This window comes from Podarcis tiliguerta, assembly GCF_965153285.1.
Source record: "Podarcis tiliguerta genome assembly, chromosome: 6".
Lineage (NCBI taxonomy): Eukaryota > Metazoa > Chordata > Lepidosauria > Squamata > Lacertidae > Podarcis > Podarcis tiliguerta.
The window spans coordinates 6,491,961-6,509,876 of record NC_139539.1 but is presented as its reverse complement, the minus strand read 5'-3'; the positions used below and the strand labels follow the sequence as shown (position 1 = coordinate 6,509,876).

At 46.6% G+C, this 17,916-nt stretch overlaps 1 protein-coding gene across 1 annotated transcript in view; it reads right to left on the bottom strand.

The window, feature by feature from the left end:
- Nucleotides 1-2,226: 2,226 nt before the first annotated feature.
- The window catches only part of PRPF6 (pre-mRNA processing factor 6), a 34,120-nt gene continuing 18,430 nt past the window's right edge, over nt 2,227-17,916 (bottom strand). Inside the window, exons 11-21 of the mRNA XM_083447285.1 lie at nt 17,467-17,685; nt 16,593-16,715; nt 15,610-15,731; nt 14,486-14,624; nt 12,288-12,407; nt 11,359-11,535; nt 10,260-10,393; nt 10,078-10,169; nt 7,082-7,196; nt 4,571-4,697; nt 2,227-3,820 (exon numbers count right to left, since the gene is read on the bottom strand). Coding sequence (XP_083303411.1) covers nt 3,668-3,820; nt 4,571-4,697; nt 7,082-7,196; nt 10,078-10,169; nt 10,260-10,393; nt 11,359-11,535; nt 12,288-12,407; nt 14,486-14,624; nt 15,610-15,731; nt 16,593-16,715; nt 17,467-17,685 — 1,521 coding nt within the window. The 3' untranslated portion in view covers nt 2,227-3,667. The remainder of the gene's footprint in view (nt 3,821-4,570; nt 4,698-7,081; nt 7,197-10,077; nt 10,170-10,259; nt 10,394-11,358; nt 11,536-12,287; nt 12,408-14,485; nt 14,625-15,609; nt 15,732-16,592; nt 16,716-17,466; nt 17,686-17,916) is intronic.

The following is a 17,916-nucleotide window of genomic DNA, read 5'->3' as shown; positions in this document are numbered from 1 at the left end:
TATAGCTGATGGGAAAAAGATTCCAGTGACCTCTAGGAACAGAATCTAGAATCTGCCTTATAGTCAGGCCACTAATCCACTAAGCTCAGCATTGTCAGCACTGGCAGTATCTCTCAAAGCTTTTAGGCTGGTTTTCTCAGCCCTACCTGCAGATTGCAAAGGCCAAACCTGGGCCCTTCCCTGAGCAAAGCATGCTGTACCGCTGAGGTGCAGTTCTTTCCTCTGGCAGATCTTATCCATTTCACTCCGCATTCCCACCACCCACAATTCAAGACCTGCAACATGCGTATCAGCAGGATCTGGCCCCATCCAAACCATCTTTGGAGATACATCAGTGGAACAGCCTTTTTGCTGGACCTCAGCCCACTGCAAGCAAGTTGGATCTATTCGCTGCCGTGTGCACGATTCAGCCTTCAGCCGGCATTGCGGTTTATGGCACAAACACGCAAACTGAATGCAGAATCCTGCGTTGACCAGCTTGGCAAAGGCTCCCAAGGATTTCACAGGAAACAACAAAGTTACTAAGACGATGGTCAAGGAGGATGCTCTTCTTTCTTTCCACCAGCAGAGGAGGCTGAAGGTAAATAAATCTCCCCTTCAGGAACAAGAACTGAATAGTTCACATGTACATTTGACAGAAAGCTGCCATCGTGTTTTTAAAAAACCCAAACAAACAGGGCTGTGCTTTCGATATTCTAATTACAGTACAGTGGTGCCCCGCAAGACGAAATTAATTCGTTCTGCGAGTTTTTTCGTTCTACGAGTTTTTTCGTCTTGCGAAGCACCAATGCGTATTGACGGTTTCCCATAGGAATGCATTGGCGGTTTAAAAAAAAAAAAGGCGCAAGACGTTTCGTCTTGCGAAGCAAGCCCATAGGGAAATCCGTCTTGCGAAGCAACTCAGAAAACGAAAAACTCTTTCGTCTTGCAAGTTTTTCGTCTTCCGAAGCATTCGTCTTGCGGGGCACCACTTTATAAGAATTAAGTTTGGGCATAAAAATACACGCTGCCCTGTCATTTGGAGAAGGATCCAGGAGAATCTACAGTGGTACCTTGGGTTACATACGCTTCAGGTTACAGACACCGTTAAGCCAGAAATAGTGCTTCAGGTTAAGAACTTTGCTTCAGGATGAGAACAGAAATTGTGCTCTGGCGGTGCGGCGGCAGCAGGAGGACCCATTAGCTAAAGTGGTGCTTCAGGTTAAGAACAGTTTCAGGTTAAGGATGGACCTCCGAAACGAATTAAGTACTTAACCCGAGGTACCACTGTAATTGTTTTGAACCCAATTATTTTGCCAGAATCTTCAGAGAAGGCTTTTTCAGGGTTTCGCTTCCCAATCCTTTCCCAGAGATTGTACTCCCAAATCTGGCACGTCCAACAAAAAGTGAAACTACATAAAGAGTGGAGTGGGGAGGGCTTTTGGCACTGCAAGATCAGCAACAACAAAACCACTGCCACCCAAAAGTGGTGTAGTGAAAGAGCCCACTTATTAGCCGAAGTAGAGGATTAACATGCCCCATTCAGCATTCATTCGATTGCTTCTAGCAGTTATCCCCTCCTGAGCACTGAGAAAAGAAGAGAGAGAGTTCACTTGGCCCAGTTCACTTGGAGATCACCCAACAGAAATGATGTTCTTAGTATTATAAATATGGCTGTCACAGACAAACTGGGCATCCGCCTCTAAACTTAGGCACACACACTAGACATGGAGGGCAGACCAAGTTGCCAAACACCTTTAGGCTCTGAAGATTCCCATGCAGGTTCTCTCGTGAGTACCTGCACAGAGATCATAATGAAGAATCAAGAATGGGGCGGCTTTAGCCTTAGCCCCTACCCTCTCTCCATGCCATTTCTGAATGTAGAAGGGAAACCTGGAAACATTAGAAGTGTGATTGGTCTCAGAGGCCCATGGCATATGTTGGAGAAACTTATGTGGCGACCTTCGGATATCGCTGGACAACATCTCCCAGCCTGGCGCCTTCCATGGTTGGGGGTGACGGACGCTTCAGTCCAAAACCTCTCGAGGGCAAGACATTGGAAAATGCTAGTCTACTGAATGTCTGAACATCCATGCCCCCTTCCCCCATCACTAATTTAGGGGTTTACCACTTTAGAGGTTTTCCTATAGTAAGCACTCTGCCTCCACTCCCACCTAGGTTTTTTTTGTCAACTCCAAACAACCGCACTCATCTCTCACACACAGTAAAGATCAGAGTCAAAAAAAGTATCACAAAACGAAACAGGATTGTATTTTACAGCTTCTTACTATGTACAACCATCATTGGTTCATGTTTTTTTTTTAAAAAACCAACCAAGGTTTCATCCAGAAACACACAAGATATATCTTAACACAGAAGACGTTTTGGGAAAAGAATGGTGTCAGGGATGCTGGACTGTTACATCTGGGGATGGGAAAGCTTTGGTGTGTTGTTGTGGGAGGGACTCAAGCTGGGATTTATTTTTTTAAAAATCCATCTACACGAAAAAAAAGGCTTTCATCCAAGGCAGCCACACACGTCCATCATTGGGACATGTTTATGCAAGTTCCAGTGAAATGAATGGGAGGTTCACACGTACCTGCGGGGACAATTGTGCTGCACCCGTTCATTTCACTGGGACGTGCGCAGGTGACATTCCTGCTGGGCTTTGTGTACAACCCACAGACCTCGCTGACCCACCTCTGTCCTCCCAAAAAGCTGCCTCTTCTGTTTGACATGGAAAGGGGTTTCCTTCTTGCTTTTCCAGCCTTATGCCACCTACTTCTATGGTTAAGCATGTGGACTGCAAAGTCTATTTTCAACTGCTGTTCTACTCCTGTGATACCTTTCTCTTAAGAAAGATGACATGTCTTAATTCCGGAGAGAGAAATTTAATAATTGACAAAATAGTCTCTCTACTTTAATGTAGCTAAAGGCATTTTGTTGAAGTTCTGTCCTAACCCCACTGAGCTCCAAACAGGTCTCATCCTGAAGTCAACCTTTTCAACTGTTGCCTTTCTACTGCCATCTGTGGGTCTTTGAGCAATCATGGCATTTCAGGCCTCGATGGGGTCACATATACACAGCAAACCTGAACTGGTTTCAACATCATAGCTTCCCACACAATAAGCTCTGAAAACTCCGGAAAAGGTCTTAGGCTTTCCTTAAAGATCCCTAACATTCTCTGTCAGAGAGAATCCCCCTTGTGGAACACCAGGACAGCTAAACTTGTTCGAAAACAGGTTATATTTCACTGTTTGTGTTCCGCAGGCTGCCATGCTCTAAACAGCTAGGAGTCACTTTCATCGAGGACACAGTAAGACAAACTGAGTATTGGAAAACTAAAAAGGCTCAGTTGCTTTTCAGAGGTAACACACCAGGTGGAGTCCAGGCAGAGTGAAATAAAATGCTTGCCAGCTGGCAGGCCAAGGTTCCCACTATTCATGCTTCAGGATGGCCAAGGTGGTAAATAAAGCTCTCTCCCTACACAATCGCTATTTTGCTCATTAAGAAGCGCATGGGGGAGGGACTGGCTTTCCTTTTGAAGCTGACCAGGGGGGAAAAAATCACCCCCTTTTCTCTGCCCTCCAGACTCCTTCCAGGAGCCATAGCCTGAGGGGACGAAGTCCAAGGGGGGGAAGCCAAGCAAAGAGGCCACGGCGTGGCTCAACGAAGCCTCTTCTCCCCTCTAGAAGGTGTTCTTTATCTTGGCCGCCACCAGCACCAGGATCTCCCCAATCTTGCTCTGCCAGTTGCTGATGTCCTTGGAGACCTCACACCACAGCTCTCCGTGGCGCGGCTCTGCGTTTTCACAACGCTTCCTCACCTCCTCTTGCTGCTCCTGCAGGGAGAAAACAGCAGAAGAGTCAGCTTTAAACATTTGACGTCCAGAAGGATCCCCAAGAACAGTGCAATTCTAGATATCTTTACTCAGAAAAGTCCCACTGTACTCTGTGAGGCTCAATCACCGGTATGTGCCTTTAGGACTGCTGCTTAGAAGGAAGCACAAGTTTCTTCCTAAACTCTGCCCTTTTATGTGTGTTCAGTTTCACTGGGCTGGGAAGGCCAATCCACCCCTCTCTAAGAATTCCACAGTCCTCAGCCATGTGCATTCAGTTGCTGAAATCACTGGCAGTGTTGGGGCCAATGGAAAAGCTCACCGTTGCAAAGGGGACGCCCTGAGATCAGCCCAAGGAGTTGTGGAACCAAAGGCTGGGCGTACTGCACCCTGCTTCCACGTATGAAGCAGCAGGTACATTGCCCAGCACGTCCTTTTTTAAAAAAGGCCTTTGCCAGAGAACGGCTGAAGCACTTGAAAGGAAGGGAGTGACATCCATCAAGAAGTGCTCTTTCGAGAAAGGCAGGCCCTGTCCAAGGGGAGAGATATGGAGCAGGTGAAGGAACTCCCATGAGATCCTTGCTCACCCTCCCCAGAAGATCACTGAAGCGCCTTCCCAAGAAACATGGAATCCTGCTCAGCCTCAACTTTTGCAGACTTGGAAAGGGAAAGTAGCAGGAAACTGAGGTGCCCCAAATCAGCAAAATCTCTTCAGCGGGTCCAATTAAAGATTGGCAGATCCCTTGAAGTTACCTCTGTGCCATGCTGAAGCTCAAATTTGTAGAAGAAAGCCCAGGCGTCCCCTAGGTCAGAATCGATCTTCACTGTCCGATGGAACCACTCACGAGCCTTGGTTATTTTACGTTCACTCCAGAACAACCTATGGAGGAAAGAGAGTTGAAGAAGTAGGTGAGCTGGGGAGACCAGCAACACCATTCCGATAACACATTATGCATCGGGGCATTTGCCTTGACCAGTATCTAGCCACACAGCCTATGCAGAGGAAACAACTTTTGGAATGCTCTTCAGAATATTATATTGGCCTTTGCAAGGAGATAAAATGCAAATGCTAAGCTGCCTTTTAAAAGATGAGTCACTACAGGGAAAGCAGTAAATCATCTCTAGCCGAGCCAGAATGGACCCTCTTTAGTTTATTGGTGCAATGCTCATCCACCCTGCAGCACTCCATTCAACACTTGCACAGCAGTCCCATCAATGAGGGACAGAGAAACAGTGACCCTCCAAATGCTGCCGGGACCCCAATATTTATCAGCCGCAGCCAGCATGGCCAAAGCTGACAGTAGCTGAACGCCCAGGAATACTAGGAGGGCAATAGGTGCCCCAACTCTGCCGCAAACACACAAACAGACCTAACTCGGCCTGCTGCCAACAGGCAGGGGGATTAGGAAATGGAAGACTGTTTAGATTGCCGATCAAACGAACGATGGGCACAGTGCCGCAGAAGTGGTTCCTCTGCGTGCCCCGTGGAAATGAATGGGAGCTGCGTCAAGAGACATGCTTGGTGGACTGTGTACAATGCTGAAGTCTGCAACCAAATGAGATCCCCCTTCTCCAACAGAGCACAGCTGTTAACTACGGAAAATCCACCTGGGAAGCAGCCAGGCACAGCTGTGGAGGGAGAACTAAGGGCTATGCTTAATTCCAGAGCTTTTCAGCCTGCATGTTCTAAAAATCTGCTTGTGCCCGTTTAAGATTTGTCCCCCAATGAACCAGCTGCACTGGTTTTGTTTTGTTGTGTTGTGACAGGGGTCAATTTATGCACATCAAAAGACAGGCTCAGTCAAGACCAACAAATCTCATTCGCTGTGATTTGATAGAAAGGTTGCCTGCAAGTCTGAGCTGCATGATTGCGTCTTTGGCTTGTGGCTGATAGAGGAAAGAAACACTACCTGTAAGATTCACACCTGATGCTCTTAGAAGTCATTTGAAAGCCCATTGATTATTATGGGTTGCATCATATCACAGGGCAGGGACACAGGTCACTAGGGCAATGAAATGTTGCTTAAATGACCAGCAAAAGCTAAGCGGTTTTTGTAGAGAACTACAGTAACTCCTCATTTATCCTGAAATCTCTCAGGAACCTACCCATTTGTCTTGGAGTTTAGACTCTCCAAGCCAAGCATTCCAGTGGTTTTGAAAATTTCTATCTCCATTCGTGCAATTTTCTAACCCTTTTGCTATCTTTAATCCATCTGCCCTGGGATTTTTTAAGTTAACAAAGTTGGGGGTGGGGGTGGAATCATTTCAAAGATACATGTACAGCCAAGTAAACCTTGAGCAAATTTAACTTATCATAACAAATTAGTAGTGCTGATCGGGTCATGTACTAAACAACCCCACTCCTGAGTCCCTGTAGCAGAACTCGAGCAAACTGCAGGCGGTTCCGAGGGGCAAATGCTCCAGCCCCACGGGGCAATGCTGGCCAGGCCTGTTGGGTCTGTATAGGGAGAGCATGCTAGAGCACAGCCAATGCTCCCTAGTGCGTTAACAGGGGAATAACAGGAGGGCAAGCTGCCTTTGTGAGAAGACTGTGTCCACCTCTACTCATTTTCCATTCAAGGAAAACTCCGATATTCTCAGAACACAGTTTCAAAGCCACTGCAGTACTTGATAATGGCTGACAAATGTGCTAAAAGCATTCCTGTGTAGACAGGAATATCAAGTTGCTTAGGCAGCTGAGGGAATTTTAACCTGTTTTCATATTTAAACATTTTCAAGAAGGGTTGTGAATTTACTGTTTTATCTCTTTGTAAGTCATTTCAATTGTGTGTTTGTTTTTTTACAATCAAGCATTGTGTAAATTTTATGGAATTAAATAAGTAAGTCAATAAATAATAAATAATCCAACATCAGCCATTCCAACATATGCACCAAAATCAAATCATATGCAGTTTGCTTCAACTTATTAAAAGCTGCTCAAGCTGGAGATCCAAGATTTGTACAATGCTTACTGACTGTTTTTAACACAACACATAATTTTTGTGATTTACCACAAGTCTTTAAAAATGGGAAATGTTTTCTCCAGAAATGGGGAGTATGAAAGGAAAAGGGGAAGAAGAGCTGGGCAGAGCATGTGCTGACCGCTCCTAAATTCATGCAACTTCTTGATTGCTCAGCCTTTAAGCAAAGTCCACCAAGGGGGACCTGATCTTTCTGAACTACTTAGGATTCCAGACTTTTCTTATCCAAAGAAGTCTTTACAAACCCTGCAAGTCAGATTGCAAAGCAGACGCCGTTACTCACTTGGCCACAGCCAGGAGGACGTGGGGGTCGTGCTCACATTTCTTCAAAGCGTCCACACTCTTGGTCTTCCTCTGGGGTCTTGCCTCTAGGAAGATTGCTTCCGACCACAGGATTCCTAAAAGTCAAAGAAGGTTGAAATCGCACCAGGTAACAGACAATGACAAGCTGCTATTGCTTACTCACAGCAGGTATTATAACCTTCTAGCCAGGAGGCTCCCACACACAAAAAAAGACTCCAGCATTTTAATTTAGGTAGTTTTGCACACATTTGCTGCCAGCAGACGTCTGTATCTCTCTTAAGACTAAAACCTCTGCAGGTGCTAATACTGGCAACACAAACAGAAGGGATTAGATTGCTGAGATCCCCAAACTGAACAGTGTGCTTCTGAATGATGCTTCTCACCTGCCCCTTTTTGCATGTCCCTGCTCAGAAGCAACCTTGCCAGGTGGAGTGGACTGGAACATGAGCTTACCAGTAGGCCCTTCACGGCCTAAGACCCTCGTACCTATGGGACCGCCTCTCCTGGTATGCCCCACAGAGGACCTTAAGGTCCATAAATAGCAACACCCTAGAGGTCCCGGGCCCTAAGGAAGTTAGATTAGCCTCAACCAGAGCCAGGGCCTTTTCAACACTGGCTCCGGCCTGGTGGAACGCTCTGCCTCATGAGACCAGGGCCCTGCAGGATCTGATTTCTTTCCGCAGGGCCTGTAAGACAGAGTTGTTCCGCCTGGCCTTTGGCTTGGAATCAATTTGATTCCCTCCCCCTCTTCTTTTTTCCTTTCCCCTCCTGTGATGGAACTCCTATTTGGGGACTTCCCTGGCTTTTTTCTGGCCCATGTAGGACCAGTCTGGAAAGTTAGCCTTGGTGAAGACTTGACGTTTTCATCCCGAAAATAGTTTTTGATTTGAGTTTCCATTGAAATGAGGCTGTATTTTAATATTTTAATGTTGTTTTTAAGTTATATTTCAATCAATTTGCTTTTATATCGGGTGTTAGCCGCCCTGAGCCCGGTCTTGGCTGGGGTATAAATAAAAATTATTATTATTATTATTATTATTATTATTATTATTATTTGAACCGCTGTTGCTTACTGGGGAGGGGAGGTTGGGATGGTGATGGGGAGGTTGGTGTGATGCAACCACACTGGAACAGCCAATGCAACACTCAAGCACTGCGCTGACGTCCCCACCGGGTCATTCCCCGAGGAAAGCAACAGTGACCCTTTGTACCTGCCAGGAAGCTAGCATAGCAGCTCTGCACCAATTGGTGAGCCATTTTTGCAACTGTGGAGCAAAACTCCTTGCACCAAGAGGTCTCTCTAGCAGCCCTCTTGATTAAACTTCTGCAGTTGTAAGAATTGGCCTGAATTTTGTTTTGACTCTTTTTTCCTGTGCTTTCTAACAAGCTTGAGTTTTGAGTTTTATCGCTGTTTTTCCATACTTGACTTTTTAAAAAAAATATATATGTTATCATAGGCAAGTTTTAATCTATGGTGTTGTGTTCAAGGAGGGAGGGGGAGAGAGAAAGATGAAAAGAAATAAACTTGGGGGAAGGGCTGTAATTAAGTGGCAGAGAATTTGCTTTGCATGTAGAAGGTCAGAGGTTCAACACTTGCCATCTTCAGGTAGGGCTGGGAGATTCCCTGACCGAAACCCTGGAGAGCTTCTGCCAAGCACTGTAGACAATACTGAGCTAGGTGGACCAGAGGTCTGACTCAAGGGAAGTAAAAAATCAACACATAAAGGGCGAGGGGGAATCCAAATAGCAGATCGTGACATCCAGCAACTCGGAGCATGACACCCTGTTTTGTGGAAGGAAGCAACACAGGCAAGCTGCCCATTTGGGCTTGGGCTGAGGGGGAAAGATCCCATGTGGGCTGGGAGGGGCTTGGTTTGTGTTGCGGCCACCACCCCATCTGGATAGCCAGGATGAGCTCAAGCAGCACACCTGAATCTTGCAAAGCAGAACTACACAGATGTGCTTTCACGACTCTTTGTTTTAAAGCAGGCATAGGCAAAGCTGCCCTCCAGACTACAATTCCCATCATCCCTGACCACTGGTCCTGTTAGCTAGGGATGATGTGAATTGTAGTCCCAAAATATCTGGAGCACAGAGTTTGCCTGTTTTAAAGCGCTTTATATCCTACATCTGCAACCAACCCACCCTCCCCAAATCAGCCCCTTCCTTCATTTAATTACTACGTAGATAAAAAAGATTTTTTTTTTTAACATCCCGGTGATTACTACAAAAGAACATTTTTTCAGTCACTGCATTCATTTCTCAACATTCAAGGACTAAGAAATAAGCCCCGGTGGGCTGAACCGACCGTTTTCAATCTCTTTATTTGCTTAGTATCAAAGGAGGGCTTTTTCTCCATAGGAGGCGGCTTGGCATGGAAGATAAGCGTTAAGGTTGCTCTGGGCACTTTTGGTGTGGGCAAGCCAGCCACTCATTAAGACCACCCATAGAGAATTTTAACTGCCACAGATAGACCCACACAGAGCCTCTCTCAAGCATCAGCTCTCATCTCTTCAGAGATAAGCAAACAAGACTGAGTACAAGCCTCCAGAGGGAGACGTGTCAGGAAACTGAAACATGCACCATCTGGTAGGCGTCTGATGAGTTTCGAAGGAGAATGAGGCCTGCATAGACTGGGGCTTAGTGGACTAGAAAGAGGCATGGCAATGTCAAAGTTCAAACCCATGGATTGCCCAATATCTATTTGCATTGAGGGAATAACCACAGATCCTGCTCACACCGTATGGTTGTCCTAATGGCCAGGACCGGGGAAAGGATGCTATGGAAGTACAAACTGCAGACAGGCATATTATGAGGGGGGCTTCACACAGTGTGAAGGGCAGGCACATCGAGCTTGCTTTAGTGCCAGCTAGCCTAAAGGTGTGGTGCTAATTGAGAGGGTTGTGTTTTTAAAAGAAGTCAACTCAAAGGTTAAGCAAAGGCCAACATGCGAAAGAGAAATGACCCCTCTGTCACCCGAGTTGGGACACTCTTGCAGAGCCTTGGCCATCAGCGTATTGGCGATGTTCTTCAGTCCAGCTCTGTATTCTAATCGCACGGATTCCAACCTGCGGGAGGGAAGAGCACGACGTTTCAAGGTTAGCAAAGCTGCAGGAGATTTCTAAGAAATGAAAGACACGGAATCTCCATAGGCTCACCACAGGTCTTGGTTCTTTGGATTCTTTAAGCGAGACTTCTCCAAGATGGCTCTGGCTCGGGTGAGCTGGCCGACCTTCTCCTCCAGCCTGGACAACAGCAGCCAAAGGGGTATGGAACCGGGGCATTTCTTCAGCTGTTTGGAAGGGAATAAAGCCTTACTCAAGGAGCCACAACTGCGCACACAACTGCAGTCACAGACACTTCGGTTGCTGAAAAGACCTGTGGCTACAAACTGTATTTATTGGATTGGACTCTTTTCATTGCAGGAGGAATTACAGTGGTGCCTCGCAAGACGAAAAGAATCCGTTCCGCGAGTCTTTTCGTCTTGCGGTTTTTTCATCTTGCGAAGCAAGCCCATTGACGGATTAGCGCTATTAGCGCTATTGGCAATTTAAGGGCTAAAAACGGCTTTTTAAGGCTTGGGGGATTAGCGGTTTTGCTGCTAAAATGCTTATAGCAGCTTAGCGCTTCAGAAAAAGGGGTTTTGGAGCGGAAACCCCCCCCCCCCGAAAATTTTCGTCAATTTTCGTCTTGCAAAGCAAGCCCATAGGGAAATTCGTCTTGCGAAGCGCCTCTGCAAACGGAAAACCCTTTCGTCTTGCGGGTTTTCCGTCTTGCAAGGCATTCGTCTTGCGGGGCACCACTGTATCTCTGCACCATCATGGAATGGGGGTGGGGAAAACAAGACTTTATTTGTCCCTAGACAACTGTTCCCGTTAACAAGTCCAAGCTGGGCACGTCTATAGGGAGCCTGGTTTATCGATCAGATACTTAAGAGCAGCCTTGCTAGTCAGTCATCTTCCCGGAACATCTCATTAATCCTCACGGACAACATCTGTCTGAGCCAAACAGTAACGCAAAGGGAAGCAAGAATACTGGGGTGGGAGTGAGAGAAGAACTGCTGGCATGCCTGATAAAACGTTGACACCGACTGCAAGGTTGATGCAGTGGCTGCAATGGTCTGAGCCAGGAGCCTGACCTCTGGTGCTCCTGTTTGGCTTTCCACAGGGATGCTCAACTGCAGAGGCTACTGTTGGAGCTTTCCATCTTCTCCCCAAGGAATGAGGAAGAGGTAAAGGAAGCAGGTTGTGCCCTTACCCCTTGGTTATAGGCATCTCGGGCTTTTTCTATCAGTTCCTCCTGCTCCTCTATTTGCCCCTTCATCATCCACAGCTTAGGGAAGTCTTCGTAGTGCTTCAGCGCTTCCTCGCAGAGCTCCTGAGCTGCAGCAATGTTCCCAAGAACCCACTCGAGTTTGACAGACTTCATGAAGACCTAAGAGGATGAAGGCGAGGGGAAGAGAGAGAGATCATCTCAAAGACTGTCACTGCCAGACCACACATATTCCAGTCCAAACACACCCACAGCTTGCGAGAGCTATCATGCCCCATAAATACCGTATTTTTCGCTCTATATAAGACTCACTTTTTCCCTCCTAAAAAGTAAGGGGAAATGTATGTGTGCGTCTTATGGAGCGAATGCAGGCTGCGCAGCTATCCCAGAAGTCAGAACAGCAAGAGGGATTGCTGCTTTCACTGCGCAGCGATCCCTCTTGCTGTTCTGGCTTCTGAGATTCAGAATATATTTTTTTTCTTGGTTTTCCTCCTCCAAAAACTAGGTGTGTCTGGTGCATCTTATAGATCGAAAAATACGGTAAGTTTTTGTACTGTTTGGTTGCTCATTTCAACCAATTCAATCGAGTTTCTACTGGACAATGAACACTTGGGAAGCAAGATGTTTAAAATATTAAAAAGCAACTCAAGCAAAACTATTGAAAAGACCCAGACTGTAACTGGTCCCAGAGCGGATGCTTCCCCTTGTAATAGGTCACAGGCTCAATCCCCAGCACCTCCAGTTGAAGGACTTTAATGATGAAGGATTGGAAAAAGACCCTTTGCTCAAACCATCACCATTAGACTAGACAGAGAAATGTGTCAAGTTCTGTAAAGGTGGTTTCATACATTCACTGGGACCTGAGTGGTGGTGGTTTCAATGCTGAAATACCCTCAGAGCTACACATGGCTTACCCTGGCTGTTGGGGCGCTGCTACGAGCCTTGGCCAACAACCTCCTTGCTCTTTCGTATTCGTTATTTTCAGATTCCAACTTCACAGCAGCCAGCCAAATCTCCTCGCTGTTCGGGTTGGCCTGAATAATAACAGAAGGGCAGACAAATATACGTAAAGGAAAGCAGTGGTGGGCGTTAAAAGGATGTTGCTTCTTCGAGATCCACCAGCCCTGTTCTTGCTCTATTCCATTAGAGGTAGCACTGTGTGTTCTTCACAGAGTGTGGTGCATGAAAGCCAGACACTACACAGTCCTGTTGGCAGTTCAGGAATCAGATACCACCTTCTGATTTGCTCAGTGGAAGATGCCAATGGATCTCTGATGGATCAGCTACAGCCAAACATGGGGTTTATTTATTTATTTCTCATGCCAATATCCCACCACTCCTCCCAGTATGTGTGTGTGTGTGTGTGTGTGTGTGTGTGTGAGAGAGAGAGAGAGAGAGAGAGAGAGAGAGAGAGAGAGAGAAATGTGGGGCCACTACAAACACACAAACAATTATACAAAAATTAAGAAACATGTAATTTTCCAAATACAGTCATATCTCGGGTTACAGACGCTTCAGGTTGCGTGCTTTCGGGTTGCGCACTGCGCTGAACCCAGAAGTACCGGAATGGGTTACTTCTGGGTTTCGGCGATCGAGCATGCGCAGAAGCACTACATTGCACTTTGCGCATGTGCAGAAGCGCCAAATCGCGACCCGAGCGTGCGCAGACATGGTGCTGCAGGTTGCAAACGCTGCAGGTTGTGAACGTGCCTCCCGCACGGATCATGTTCGCAACCCGAGCGTCCACTGTAATGATTTGCAAAACATGACAGGCCTCATCAAGGAGACACACAAAGTCATAGACGCATGGCTCTCTGTTTTATGGCCCCACTCAACTTACATCACTTTTGCTTCAAATGGGACAAGACAGCGATGCCAACCTCCTCTTTCCAATGGGAGCAGCGGAGGCAGCACTGTGGACTTTCCTTGTCTGACCAGGCCAGCAACAAAGCAAACCCTCTTTCTTTTTCACACTTCCTTCGGGTTCTTTCCTTGGGAACCTCAAAGCGAGCTGCTGCTGGCTCAGGCCCTTTCCCTCCAGGCAAAGTGCTTTTAAACAAAGGCATTTAAACAAGCAAATGACTACTCAGAAATATTTGTCTGTCAATCCTGAGAATTCATTAGCACACTCAAAACAGGGCTCTTCAAATAAAACAATCCGGCTGGCAGTTTGCCTATGAGCAGCAGAGTATGAAATATGTTCACTACTGGCTTCTGATCACCAGTTCTGGCACAGAAAACCACATAAAATCCAGGCTCAGTCCCCTGATGCCGTGGCCTTTGTCACACTAGAAGTGGGCAGGTGCAATTTCTAATAGCGCAAACAAGTTCATCGAGATGTACAGGCAGCACTGGTGCAGACCTGAAAACAGCCACTTGCTTGGGGTGAGCAAGAATCTCCTCAAAGTGATCAAGCACAGATGCTTGTGTAAAACGGAGAAGAAATTAAAGTTCTCCCATGTCCTGCGTGACAGGCCCAACCCTCAAAAAATGGTGTTGACCTTTTGGCAAGGCTACCTTCATCCCTGTAATGTTGCAGGAAATGCTAAAAACATGGTGGCACTCTGCATGCGACACTGACTGCCCAGAGGCCCACCTGCTGCCAACACGATAATCTGTTAGTTCTCAAGCATTTTTCATTCCCCCAGAGCTTTTAATGCATTTTTTATTTTTTGTATCTTTATCTCGTTTTTCTAAACCACTCTGCATGCTCCACTGAAGGGTGATATATAAATCTTTAAAATTCAACTGTTTCTTGCAAAAAGCAGTCACTGAGAAAGGCTGCTCAGGGCTGAAGCACTTGCGATAAAGATTAAGCAATATGCTTAATCTTTCATCCAAGTTTCCAAGAGACTTAATGAAAAGACCAAAATATTGGGTAAAGAAAAGTCAGGGTATTACAGCCAACATTTTATTCAAATATGAAGGGCACACAGTGGATTATCTGGATTCTGGTGATTAAGAAATTTCAGCTATAGGATCCCGCTGCATTTCGTTGTCATGGGACAAAATACAATCCCTCAACGCAGAGAACACTTCTTGCTTGTAGCATCACGTCTTGTCCCCATGATAATGGACACAGCGAAGGCTGAGCAAAGAGATGCACACTCACCTGGAAAGCCAAAGCCAGGATGCTCCTGGCGGCAGGGACGTCTCCAGCAAGCCATTTCGATTTGGCTCCCATGAGCCAGAGGACTTCGGCTTTGGGGCAGTGAGCCACGGCCCTCTGCAGAAGAGCCTCCAAGGATTCCCTGCAGGGACGAACGAGAGCACCAGTGACCCAGAACGCTGAGCTCCGCGTATTGTCAGCCAGTATTAGCCATTGCTACCGTCACCAGAGCCCAGAGCCATAACCTTTCCTCACTTATTTCATCAAGGAGGTTTCAGGAAATGCTGTACCACGACACAAACCGCTGCCCACTTAAAACTACAAAATCAGCTTCTGGAAAACACTCTCCAATGTGGTTCATTGGAAAAGGGGAGTAATAAGAAGCAGAGCAAGGATAGCTCGCATTTTCCAGAAGACACTGCCGATAAGCATCTTTCAAGCCATCTACTTAACATATTACGGATCACAGTACCCAATACGTCTTTAAAAAATGAATCTGTCAGATGGCAAGGGTGGCTGCTCACGAGTAACCAGGCAGGACTCCGACCTGTCTTTTACCGGTTTTATTTAGGTGCAAACTATTTACAGTGCAGAACCCGAAAGTTCATGCCTGCCTCAATTGCTAGCAGAATCTGGGAGTGCCTGTTTCCTGGACCTCCTCCAGCATAAAAGCCTTGTTACGCCCAGCCTTTTCCTTCCCTCTTTGCGCTTTAGACTTCTGCACAGGGTGGGCGACGGAGGGGGCGTGCTTCCCTCCTGGCTGGCTTTGCCAGAAGTGGTGCTGAGGCTCCCACCAGCACCCTCTGGTCCTTTCACCTCTTCCCCACTGGAGGTGGGGTTTTCCTCATCACCGGAAGAGGAACTGCTTCACAAGATTTTCGGAGGCTCCCTGTAACACAACTGTCCCTCTCCCCCCCCCCCCCCGAGTTCTGATGGCAGTTCCCTGACAAATCCTACGAGAAGGATCATGGAAGGACATTTCAGAGATCTTCTTCCTTAAATGGGGTAGGCCTATCTATAAAAGGGGTTTCCCCTCCCAAGATGCAACAGGTGAAAGCAAACACACACCCTGCAAAAGTAACCATGATGATGAACTGGGATCAAGCAGGACCACGAATGTGACGTACCTGGTTCCATGATTCTTTTCGAAATAGGCTGCTCGCAACCACACACTTTTCTTGCTGGGGAAGACTTGTAAGGCGTAGGCATAGATTGCCCGGGCGCACTCAAGTGCATTGTGAGCGACGCACTGTGGGAACACGAGAACACAAAACTATTGGGGCTTCTGCGACAAAGAGCAAAGTTGGTCAACGTTTATGTATCTGTCTTTTCATGACTTTTGTGTGTACATACTCAACAAAAGGGATTTCTGTGTATTAGTTTCTCTGTCAACCAGATGATTCTAGAGTGGTAAAGAGGGTTGATTTCCCCCACCTTGTATGCATGTGTGTGGATTCCAGTCCAGTTTAATAATTCAGAGTGATCATGGATCACTCTCATCATGCTGATCAGGATAACTGTCCAGGATAACTGCCCCAGACTAAGAAGCAGTATCGCCTTGCGATTTGCCCTAAAATTGGATGCAATAGCCGCAATGCAAAACCCACGAGAAAGGAGTGAGAATGTAGCAAATCTCCTCTTTACAAGGACTTCACGGAAGGGCATGTAGTCACATCTCAAGTTGCTTTTTTGGAATCCAGACACTTGGAATTGGTTGCGATGAGGCAGTTGATGCTGTGCTCAAAATAGGTCTATGTGTGAGAGAGTATGCATAACAAAAGAGCCCTCTAGGTTAAGAAATGAGAAACGCTTCTTAAACATATTTGCACCAGGTTACGCAGTCAAGTTCCACAAAATACAGCTGTGGACCAGAGCTTTTGCACACATCAGAATACCAATGGAGTCAGTTTTTATTAGCTAGCACCATGGCCTTCAGGGAGGCTCAGATGCAGGCCAGCACAACGTGGAGAAATAAAGTTACCACCAGCCACCAATCCTAGAAAGCCCACACCACTCACCTCTCTAGATTCACTATTCTGACCCATCAGTACCACACACTAGGCAGCTGATCCAGGGTTAGCAAACTTTTGCACTTGGGATCTGAACTTACACTGTCGGCATCTTCCATCCAGGTGTGCTTCCGGTCCTCTTCCTCAATCCCGATCCCAATCACGGCTCTCATGATTGCCTGGCATGTCGCCACACTCCCAGCTTTATCACACTCCTCTGCATCCTAGAAGCAACATCACTACAATTCATGCCGGGCACGGGAAATTTGGGACTCGACAGTGAAGCAACAGCCAGTTTTTATAGTATTATGTTGAAAAGTTTACTTTTCCGCCATAGTGGTACCTATTTATCTACTTGCACTTTGATGTGCTAAACGGCGTTTCTGTGCGCTGCTCTGGTTTCGCCAGAAGCAGCTTAGTCATGCTGGCCACATGACCTGGAAAACTGTCTGCAGACAAACATCGGCTCCCTCGGCCAGTAAAGCGAGATGAGCGCCGCAACCCCAGAGTCATTTGCGACTGGACTTAACTGTCAGGGGTCCTTTACCTTTATGTTGAAAAATTTGAATAAATTAAAAAAAAAAAAAAGTCCTGCTGTATTCGGTGGAGCTTCCTCCCAGGTAAGTGTAGATAGGATTATAGCCTCTTTTTTAAAACTAAAACAAAATCTACCTCTCCTCTTCCACAGCACTCGCTGTATCTCACCACAGTTACTCCTGGAAAGCATTTGGGATTTCTCCTGCCTTTTCCCACTCTATCCATCTTTGGCAGATGCCAGTCTGGAATACCTTAAGGTCCGATACATTTATTCCTGTCTGAGCTTTCGTAGACAAAATGGGAGACACTCAGACCTATGGTGAGATCTACTGAATGCCTCTCGAGCTATACCCACAGCATCCACCTTGAGCACATGTTACGGTGAAAAACGAGGTCATTCTTAAATAGGGTTTCCAAACAGACAATCCAAAGCAGTACCTGAATCCATTGCTCCCGGTTTATTTCCACCCCGTTGGCCCTTAAGGAGGTGATGGCTCGGTCAATGATCTTCTCCACCATCTGAGTGTTCCCGTTGGCCTCCTCAAGTTTGGCAGCTGTGATCCAGATGTGCCTGTCTGTCGGAATGTTCTCACGGGCCTTGTTCAAGACTTTGCGGGCGTTCTCGTACGTTTCCAGCCTCGCTAGGGCAAGCCACAGCTGTATTGCAAGGGCAAAAAGGGTTGTCATTAAGGCAACAGAACTTATCACCGTGCAGATTTAATAGCAGTTGATTCTCCAATGTCTGTTCTTTCTCTCCCCCCCTTTTTTTAAAAAAAAAAGGATTACAAGAATAGCCAAAAGTGAAATAAAAAATGGAATTTATAAAAACAGCAAGAAAAAGTCCAAAAATTATTCACACCCCAGCTAACTAGTCTATCTCCAGCAAAA